At 36.6% G+C, this 11,556-nt stretch overlaps 1 protein-coding gene across 3 annotated transcripts in view; it reads left to right on the forward strand.

The window, feature by feature from the left end:
- The window catches only part of SMCHD1 (structural maintenance of chromosomes flexible hinge domain containing 1), a 202,058-nt gene extending 190,657 nt beyond the window's left edge, over positions 1-11,401 (forward strand). For all 3 annotated transcript variants that reach the window (XM_037805484.1, XM_037805486.1, XM_037805485.1), the window contains exon 48: positions 9,417-11,401. In XM_037805484.1, coding sequence (XP_037661412.1) covers positions 9,417-9,441 — 25 coding nt within the window. In that variant the 3' untranslated portion in view covers positions 9,442-11,401. The remainder of the gene's footprint in view (positions 1-9,416) is intronic.
- The last annotated feature ends 155 nt before the right edge of the window (positions 11,402-11,556 follow it).

Below are 11,556 nucleotides of genomic sequence, written 5' to 3' on the forward strand. Positions count from 1 at the left end.
CCCCACCGCCCAAGAAAGTATGTTGCAAAAATTTTATAAGATAAATTATTTATATTTTATGTACATCTACTGAATATTTAAAATTGTGTGCTTGCAGGAAAATAAAGTGTCTTGGGATAGCTGCTTTTAAAATAAATTATGAGAGCTACTGAAATGCTGAGATTATAAATACACAGTACTACTCATATGAGAAGGGTGTTTCCACACATGTAGGCATATGTATGTTTGTGGGCACAATGGATTTAAACACTTTTTTTTTTAAATTTTTAAAAGAATTTTGTAAAATCATGAATTCAAAATGATGCACAAAAACCTCATTGGTCCTCACTGGCAGTTGCTAGGGCACAAGCACATTACTATGACAATTGATTACAGTCATGTAGAAAAGACATGTATTCTCTCTTTCCTTCAAAAACTATTTCAGGGTAACTATAAATAGTTGAAGAGGGAAGTTCTTTATAGAAGAATCATATTAAAGTATAAGCAGATGGTAGAATTGTAAAACATCACTCTTTTGCCATCCGTAATGAAATAATCTAGGTAATGATAATCAATGGATACTCAAATGATTAAGTGAAAAGTTGATGGGGAAACTTAATAATGGAAAGATCAGATTAGCATCTGGACAATTTTAGCAACATTAAAATAGGACAGTTCCTCTTCACCTCTCAGTAGGAAGTAACCTGAATCTAATGAAGCTTCTAGTCAGCCTTTCTGAACAGGACTTCTGTGGAAGAATTGAGCACTGCAGGAAATTGAGTAAATATTTTCTCAATTTTCCCTAGGATGGTACACGGCTAGTATCACTCTAGATGCACAAGAAGGAGTTTAGTTTGTAGCATACAGTAGATGCTTGGTGGCATTAGAGTTCTTTCACAAATTTGAAAAGGACTCCATTTAACTACCAGTTTACAGGAAATGTGGGAAATTTAGTAGCAAATTAAACAATACCACTAGGTTGCAATTATCCTTAACATGGGATATTTTACAGGAGAGTTGATGACTGGTTTGCAATGATCAAAAAAAAAAGGAGGGAGGGGGCGGAGAATAGACTGCTAAAGAATAAAAATTATTGAAAGATATAACCAAATGCAAGTGTATACCTCGTTTAGATCTTGATTTCAACAAAGCAACTTTAAAATGACAACTTTGAGGTAATAGGATTTGAATATCACTTGACTATTATGTGGTATTAATTATTATTAATTTTGTGAGTAATAACATCATAGTATTTATGTTAAAAATGCATACTGAAGTACTTATTGATAAATAACATGGTTTCTGTATATATACTTTAAGTAACTCCTGGAAAAGAAAAAGTGGCAGAGGATAACAATACAAAATCTGGCAAAATATTAATTATTGAAAGCTTGAAATAAGGGTTCATGATTTTACTCCCTCAACTTTTACATAGATTTGCCATAATTTTTTAAAGGTATTTTATGCAGGATGGAAAGCATTTTTCCAGTTTTCTAAGAGGCCAGAACCCTTGTTTCCCAGTGAAGAAAATCCTCCGGAGCAAGTCTAGACTAAGAACTAAAAGTATGATGTTCTTGAGATAACACTGTAGTCTCAGCACTCAGTTAGCCCTAGACCTTATTGTTACTGCAGCACAACCACAGTTAGCAATGAATTAAATCTTGTTAATTAAGATTTTGTAACAATTTAGAAATGGTGTGAGTTAAAATTTATTTTATCAACTTCAGATAATTTGACTCACCCAACTGCTTGCCCTGGATGTCTGTTGTGCCTGGCCCCACCTAATCACTTTCAGACTGAATTGTCCTGAATTGTTGGAGAACCTTCACATTATCCCATTTTTATTTAGTTCTAGTCTATCCTGCAGCCACGCCTACAGCAAATCTCAGTTAGGACTAGCCGCATTACTGCTCAGGAGCCGTGGGTGGCTGGTGACTACCATATTGGACAGCACAAGTACTGAAAGAGCTAGTGATGATAAAAATCTTCTGTGCATCCTCACCCCATCCTATTCTCCACAGGCAGCCTTTGCTTTAACTGTTTATTTTTAGTTATTGTGATGTTGCCTCCATTTTTTAATATACTTACATCTGTCTTCTTCTATGAACTTCAGATAATAAGGCTCACCCAGTCCTTGGTGTGGGTGTCTATCATGCCTTATCCCACCTAGTGACTTTGGACCAGATTGGGTTGAATCCACTGTTTCTTGGATTCTTTGTCTTTTTCTTTCTTATAACTTCCTTAGGAAAAAAAAAATGTGTAAAAAGAAACCTGGGGGAGGAACCTAAGATGGCAGCTAGGTGAGACAGAGAAAAAAACACCTCCGTGGAAAACACTAGATAAAAAACCAGAAAGTTACCAAGAACACCACTTCCAGAGTAGCACCAGCCGGACAAGTTCTTCTAAAGCCACAGGGAACGTGCGTTTGGTGAAACCAGGAGTCTGCATTCTGAAACGAGTGAGTGAGTCGGCTGAATCTCTCGGCCACGCTGCGGTGTGGGGAAACGGTGGGTTGGCATTTTTAAAAAAAAGAAGCCCGGGAACAGCTGCAAATAAGACGGGAGCGGTCTGGACTAATGCCTCGGTGTCTGGGGTGGAGTATACCCCTTCCCACACCCACTGCTGATTGTCTCGGGTCCAGGGAGCAAAGGGGAGATGCACGACTTGCAGCCGCCATCTCCCCAGCGGGCGGGGCTACTCCTGCCCGGGTCCGAACGCACAGCACAGAGCCGAGACAAGAAACCCAGCCTGACAGGGAGTCTTCCCCGCAGCACCGCTCACACGACACAATATCGGCCATGGACAGTGGCCTTGAATACACCCACGGCTGATTGTCCCGGAGCTGGGAGGGTGGAGCTGTGCGGAAAGGGGTAAGTTAACGCGTCCCATTCAACCATCTTTGAAGCGGGCTGGGAACGCCCCTACACAGCCTGGTGGCCCAGGGCTTCCGTGGAGGCCGGCGCTCACTTGTGACGTGGCACGGCCCTACCCCCCTCAGCAGAGGTTCTGGAAAAGCACAGGAGGGAGTGGGGAACAGCTCGGAAATCCCAGGGAACCTACGCCAATACCAAGGACTTTTGTGTCAGCGGCAGAGAACAGCCTTAAATCTCCGAGAACACCTGGGAGGTTTGATTATTAAACCTGCCCTTCCTCCCTAACCGCTCAGGCACACACCCCTGATTGAGGGCAGACAGCACCGACAACACACCCAAATTAAGTGCACCAATTGGACCCCAAAAGAATCAGATCCCCACACACCACAAAGTCGGGGAGAACTGACTGGAGGGGAATAAGTGACTCACGGACGCCATCTGCTGGTTAGTTAGCGAAAGTGTATGTCACCAAGCTGTAATTCTAACAATAATTAAAGATCAAGTAAAGCAAATGCCAAGAGGCCAAAAACAACAGAAAATCTTAAAGCATATGATAAAACTAGACGACATGGAGAACCCGAATCCAAACACTCAAGTCAAAAGATCTGAAGACACACAGTTCCTGGCAGAATTAATCAAAAAACTACAGACAGGCAATGAGAGCATGGCACGGGATGTAAAAGACTTGAAGAAGAGCATGGCACAGAATATAAAAGACATAAAGAAGACCCTAGAAGAGCATAAAGAAGATATTGCAAGAGTAAATAAAAAAATAGAAGATCTTATGAAAATTAAAGAAACTGTAGGCCAAATTAAAAAGACTCTGGATACTCATAATACAAGATTAGAGGAAGATGAACAACAACTCAGCCTCCTCGAGGAGCACAGAACAGAAAATGAAAGAACAAAAGAAAGAATGGGGAAAAAAATTGAAAAAATTGAAATGGATCTCAGGGATATGATAGATAAAATAAAACGTCCAAATTTAAGACTCATTGGTGTCCCAGAAGGGGAAGAGAAGGGTAAAGGTCTAGAAAGAGTATTCAAAGAAATTGTTGGGGAAAACTTCCCCAACCTTCTACACAATATAAATACACAAAGCATAAATGCCCAGCAAACTCCAAATAGAATAAATTCAAACAAACCCACTCCAAGACATATTCTGATCGGACTATCAAATACTGAAGAGAAGGAGCAAGTTCTGAAAGCAGCAAGAGAAAAGCAATTCACTACATACAAAGGAAACAACATAAGACTAAGTAATGACTACTCAGCGGCCACCATGGAGGCGAGAAGGCAGTGGCATGACATATTTAAAATTCTGAGAGAGGAAAATTTCCAACCAAGAATACTTTATCCAGCAAAACTCTCCTTCAAATTTGAGGGAGAGCTTAAATTTTTCACAGACAAACAAATGCTGAGAGAGTTTGCTAATAAAAGACCTGCCCTATAACATGAATAGTTGATTGTACACCATGGATGATTGTATGGTATGTGAATATATCCCAATAAAACTGAATTTAATTAAAAGTGACAAAATCAGGGGAAATGAGGAGTGGTTGAAACAGTAGATCGTCTGCATTAAGCATAGTGCCAGTTTGGATATATTATGTCCCTCAAAAAGCCATATTATTTAATGCAATCTTGTGGGGGCAGACAATTAGTCTGTTGATTAAGGTGGAAATGTTTGATTAAATTATTTTCATGGAGGGTGTGGACCCTGCCCATTCAGGGTGGGTCTTAATTAAATCACTGGAGTCTTATAAGAGAGCTCACAGACAGAAGGAGCTAAGAGCAGCTGAGAGAGACTTTTGGAGAGATTCTTGGGAACTGAGATGCTTGCTGATGCTTGGAGACACTTGGAGGTACAGACAGAAGGACATTTGGAGATGCTAAGCTAACAAAAACCCTGAGACATTTTGGAGAACACCATTTTGAAATGCAGCCTGGAAACAAAGGAACAGCAGACGATAGCCACATGCCTTCCCAGCTGACAGAGGTGTTACAGATGCCATTGGCCATTCTTCAGTGATAGTATCCTCTTGTTGATGCCATAGTTTGGATACTTTTATGGCCTGAGGACTGTAAATTTGTAACCAAATAAACCCCCTTTATAAAAGCCAATCCATTTCTGGCATTTTGCATGACAGCTCTAGCAAACTGGAACAACCATAATGTCTAGCAGATTGTAAGAACTCAATAAATTGCACCTGCTATTAATTTAAAAAAAAAAACAAACGAAAAACCTGCCCTACTTCAGATACTGAAGCAAGCCCTACCAACAGAGAAACAAAGAAATGAGAGAGATATAGAGACTTTTAACAGACATATATAGAATATTACATCCCAGGTCACCAGGACACACATTTTTCACTAGTGATCGGGATCTTTCTCCAGAATGGACTGTATGTGGGGACATAAAAACAAACCTCAATAAAATAAAATAAAATAATGAATTTGTTCAAAGCACGTTCTCTGACCACAATGGAATACAAATAGAAGTCAATAACCATCAGAGACTTGGAGAATTCACAAACACCTGAAGGATAAAAATGAGGGGGAGATGAAAACATTCCTGGATAATCAAAAGCTGAGGGACTTCATCACCAGAAGATCAGTCCTAAGCAGGCTGAAAGGAAGGGACACTAAACAATTGACTGAAACCACATGAAGAAATAAAGATTTCCAGTAAAGATCTCATGGTAAATATAAAGACCAATACTACTGTACTGTTGATTTATAACTCCACTATTTTCTTCCTACAGGATCTAAAATAAATACATAAACTGTAATGATACATCAGTGGTTTTGGACTCAATGTAAAATATGTAATTTTTGACAAGAACTACATAAAGGTGGGGGAATGGAGGAGTATAGGAACACAGTTTACTTGTCCTATTGAAGTTAAGTTGGTAACAAAGAAAAACAAGATTGTTATAGATTTAAGATGTTAAATTTAAGCCCCATGGTAAACACAAAGAAAGTATCAGAGAATATGACCAAAGAGATGAAAAGTAGAGTAGGGGTTCCAAGAAGTGGGGGAAGGGGCAATGGGGAGTTAAGAAATGAGAGTAGGGTTTTTGTTTGGGGTGAAGGGAAACTTCTAGAAATGGATGGTCGGAAGATGATAGCATTGCAACATTCTAAATGTGATTAATCCCACTAATGGAATGCTAGGGAGGGGTGGAATAGGAAGATTTAGGCTATATATATCTTTCCACAATTGAAAAAATAATAATAATAAGACAGTCTAAATAGATGACAATTAAATGCCAAGGATGATCCTGGATGCGATCTGAGGTCAGAGGAGAGGAAGCTCAAAGGGGCACAGATGGGACACAAGAAAAAAAAAAAGGAAATATAGAATGTAAGCTTTGTATCAATGTTGAATTTCTTGGACTTCTTAGCTGCGCTTAATGAGATTGCATAAAATAATGTTCTTGTCCATGGGAAAGGTATATGTGAATTATATTGTCTGTTCAAAGATATGTGCAGCTTGCTCTCATGTTCAGAAGACAGAGCAATAGATGATGGATGATAGATAGGGAGGGAGGGAGGGAAAGAAAGAAACGGTGGTGTGACAGGATGTTAAAGGTGGTGGATCGGGGTATGGGGGAGTGGGGTCGGGGTATGATGGAGTTCTGTATATGGGGTTTATACTGTTTTTACAACTGTTCCTGTAAAATTGAACTTAGTTCAAAATAAAGTTTATTATTAAAAAAAAACAAAAACCTGGGGCCCTTGCATGTCTGAAAATGTCTTCGTTCTGATTCCCATTTCTTTGAAGTTCTCTGGGGATCGCAGAATAGAAAGAAGTAGGCATAGCTAGAAAGTACTAAGGAAGAAGGGCCTGAGAAACAGTTTAGAGACAGTGGGAGAGAGTTTGCCTGATGGAAAATCCGAGAGGCTTGGTCTCAGAGTCAGTAATTATAACACAGGGTCGGACAGGGAGATAAAGAGGATGGGAGCAGAATGGAAAAGGAGAAGAAACCCCAGCCTAGAATATGCCCGATTTTCAACCCAAAACTTTGAAAGCTTTTTTCCCTTGTCCCTAGGTATAAAAAGCTGCCACCATTTAGATAACGTGATGGCAGTTAATTAATTAAATGTTAGTATATCGCTTCAGGTATAGTTGCTGGCATCCTAGAGGTCTATTTAATGCTGGCATCTGCAAGCCAGCTGCCCCGATAGTTGACTCTCCACCCACACACTGACAGCAGTGACTGCTGGACACTGACCCTGCCCTGCTCCAATTATAATTCCCACTCAGAGATCCAATGGGAAAATGGTCCTGTATTTACAACAGAAGAAATCAGGCCAGCAACACAGCCCTCTTTATTAAATGTATTGCACAGCCAAAAATCATCACGCATGTGAGAGCAGTCAGCCACATGAGAGAGAAAATCCAAGATAAACAGCAAAACCAACTCTGGGAGATGATTTAGTAAGTAGACTAGAATGCTTTAAAAACATTATAGTAACTAATCATAGTTCAGAAGTAATTTTCATAAAACACAAAAAGGGTGCTCTGAGAAAGGAGCAGGCAGGACAAGAAAGAGTAAACACAGATTACAAATATTGCGGCTGAAATTTTTTTTTTAATTCAGGAAAAGCACTCAAGTCGAGAAAGTATCCTGGAATAAAAAATAATAATAATTCATGAAGAGAAAGGAGACGTAGAGAACCAATTCAGACTATTAGGGCTCTTAGAAAGAATAAAATAGAGTAGAAAAACTATCATCTGGAAGAGAAATTTCCCAAGGAAGAATGAGAAGCACAGATCTTCTGACTGAATGACTGACAAAAGATGCCCCAAGATTTCTTTGTAGTGAAATTGTAGAATATCAAGGAAAGGGAAATGATCATAAATGTCTTCAGAGAGCAAAGGAAAGAGAACTATATGGTCAGTATAGCTCTTGGCACACAGGAAGTACACACAAAGTTAGCCATCATTATTTTTTTTTTTTAAATCTTCATTTTATTGAGATATATTCACATACCACGCAGTCATACAAAACAAATTGTACTTTCGATTGTTTACAGTACCATTACATAGTTGTACATTCATCACCTAAATCAATCCCTGACACCTTCATTAGCACACACACAAAAATAACAAGAATAATAATTAGAGTGAAAAAGAGCAATTGAAGTAAAAAAGAACACTGGGTACCTTTGTCTGTTTGTTTCCTTCCCCTACTTTTCTACACATCCATCCATAAACTAGACAAAGTGGAGTTTTAGCCATCATTATTTAACTTTGTGGTGGACATGGTCAGTGCTAAGACAAGGGAGCAAAACTCAAAGTTTTAGTTTAAAATTTTTGGATATTCTAGCCTGTGGTTTCCTCCCCGTTTGCATTCTACTCCCATCCTCTTGTCTTTGGGAAAATGTTTTGAAATCACCATTTAGTGATTTTTCTCATCCCTAATCTCCACGTATTCTCCATAAATCTTGAACTAGTAATTCTTACACCATCTCAAAATGTTAGAGTATTTCAAATTAAATTATCTTAACAGCACAAACTCTTGGTATATTCCAGCCATGCAATTGAGTACAAAGAAATAAAACCATAATATGTATTTATGGACTTATATTTGTATTTATTTATACTTGTATATGTATATTACGTATTTATGTATTTTGATACTTGTTAGCTCTTACAGTAGTTACATACCATATTTCATCAACTCTAAGATCTCATCATTATAAGAAACACCATTATTTTAAGGAATGTTACTGCCAGTTAACTCATGGCATTGGTTTTAGGATGTTAAAAGTGAAAAGATGTGCATCTTAGAATCTAAAATATGCTTAGTGATAAATAATAATATTCAGTAAACTTACTTGTTACCTAATTCATTTTCTACTCATCAAGATTACAAATGAGCTGTTTAACAAAAATGTGTGTCTTCTATTTGAATGTAGCAGTGTGGGGAAATACCATTAGAAAATAAAGTATTCAGATATATCTGAATAAAAAAGTATCTGCATAGATATATACCAAAGTGTTCATGTGTTCTTCTCTAACATGAAGGGGATTATGGATGTTTGAAAAGTTTTGCCTTTTGCTTGTCTTTGTTGTGTAACTTTTCTGTAATAAGCATTTTAATTGCTGTTAATTTTTAAAATAGTAATTTCATTTAGGGGAAAGGAAAAAGTAAATAAAAATCTGCAGAATTTAGGTCTGATACTATTCCCAAGATATGAGACAAGTTACTTAGCCCTTTATCTATACACATTAACTACTGCATTTGTTTTTTTTTTAATTCAGTTGTATTGGGATATAGTCACATACCCTACAGTCATCCACATTGTCACAGTACCATCACATAGTTGTGCATTCATATTGCTTTTATTTTGAGGCTTTTTTTTTTTTTTTGCATACATGTGAAGAAAATGACTATATACAAGGATTTAATTAAATCTGTTTATGCTAAAAATTTTAATTAACAGAGCAAAGTTCCATTGCGTATTTAAGCATCTAGTATGAAGAAGGGAGTTCAGGAAAAGGAAATCTTTGATACATAAAACTTAATATGTTTCTTTTTCTACCTTGCCCAGGATTATAACCAAAACAGATGTGTGAAAGGTGAAAGAGAAAGGGGACTACTGGTCTCACTGAGAATGCCCTGACTTCTGCAGCTGTTTCAGAAGACCAAGAGGGTGACTTACCATTCTGAATATTTCTGGAGACAAGACAGTATCTGGGCATGAATTTCCATGTCTATCCAGAAGGGACTGGAAACAACAATTCTGTTTTATAAATCTCACTGGGCAATATGGATGTACTGGAATTATTCCAGTCATCGTGCCATTTGTCATTGTCTTGCATATGTGTCAGAGGAAAATGTGCAAATATGGCAGTGACTTTAAAACCGGCACATGGCATTTATTAACCCTCAAGAAAAGTTTATGTACTATTTTTCAGTATAATTATCATGGGTATGTTAGAACTATTTCTTGCAAACCTTTTTATTACTTTTGTGTGAATTTATTTAACAAAATTGTTCTGTTTTGTCTAAGAAAGTTTCTAGAGGTTAGGTATTTAATTGTAAATATGTGAAGAAACTCAGTAAAATTCAGGATGAAAGTAGAAAAAGCACAGTTATCTATCTGGGAATTCAAATGTTAAGATACATAGAAAACCATTCAGTTGCTGAGTGTGAACTTGTGCTAGTGGTAGCATTTTAAATTTCTGAAGACTTATCCTCTGTATATATAAAATATGCAGCATCAATTTTTATAAGTATTGTTTGACTTTATTGATTCTAGAATCTATAGTCTCAGCCTTAATTCTACATTTACATTATTTCATAATTTTTATTACTATTTTTAAAGGGTTAAAGAAACATACAGTCCCACATTAATGCAATAACGTTCTGTTAGAAAGTTGCTGCAGAAACATTTGACTTGTCTATTAATTCAAGCTAACGTATGTCAAAATGTATGTCTTTGTGTCAGTTCAAGGCTGTTGGTCTGTGAAGTTATTTTGTAAGGAAAACTTTTGGTACATTTTTGTGTTCCAGGAAATGTGTTTTTTAATCCTTTCTAAATATACAGCAAGGTTAATAAAAAGGACTGTTTCTTCCCTGCTGAATAGATAAATGGTTTTTTTCTTTTTTATTGAAGTCTCCATTAAAGTTACCCTCCTTAGAACTATTGTGATGTTACCTACCTTTTATAATTGGAAATCATCTCTCTCTGTTGAAGGAAGAAATAAAACTAAATAGTGGAATTAACTACAGGAAAGACTGGTACCCACATTTGGAGTCCTTAGACATTAGATTATATGAAAATGATAGGTAAGAAAGGTTAGAGAAATGACTTTTTAGGAACTAGACTTCAAGTATATTTAGTCATAGTGAAAGTTGTTTGTGGGAAACAGTCGTGTTTCAAATCTGTAACATGGAGACTATCTAAAACAAGAAAAGCTATGTTAAAATTTTAAAATTTTCACTAGGAATGTGTTTAAAAACAAAAATGTTAATTTTATTGCTCAAAATGGCAAATTTAATGGATATTACCTAGCACTGAGACCATATCTATGAATTTTTATTCATTTTCATAATATTGAAAAGAAATTTTTTATCAATAAAATAAGGTTTTAAGTATTTATATCCATTTTTGTGGCGTTTTTCTGCCCATTAAAAATTAACCTTAATGGTTCCCAGTAATTACAGTAAAAAGTTTTTCTATATATTTCCCCAGTTGGATTTATCCAAGGATTTTTTTCAACATACTAAGTCATTATGAGTCCTTTTCTACATTTGAGCAAATACTGAGGTCCATATTGTATCCAGTACTAATCATCACCCACTTTTGTCTTAAATATGGAACATGAAAGAACAAGTAAAATTTTATTTTTGTAAGATTTAATTCTAGCATTTACTGCAAAGGAAGATAACTGGAGAGAAAAATTAACACCACAGCCATCCATTCTGTGTTCTGTGATATGTAATCTGAAAAATGTCACAATGGTTAAAAAAAAAAAAAATCTTTTTTTTTCTTTCAAGGGAAATGTAATAGCCTCTTGTGTAGTTTGAAATGACTGAAATGAAGCACCCTCTTTCCCTATTTTCTTTATGCCCATTTTTATTATATAATTTTCAAATACTTTTTTAAAAAATTGAATTTGGTTATACTGCAAAATGACTTTTCAGTTATATCTGCTAGACCTCTTCATGCAATCATCTCTCCCCAT

This window comes from Choloepus didactylus, chromosome 16 (genome assembly GCF_015220235.1).
Source record: "Choloepus didactylus isolate mChoDid1 chromosome 16, mChoDid1.pri, whole genome shotgun sequence".
Classification (NCBI taxonomy): domain Eukaryota; kingdom Metazoa; phylum Chordata; class Mammalia; order Pilosa; family Megalonychidae; genus Choloepus; species Choloepus didactylus.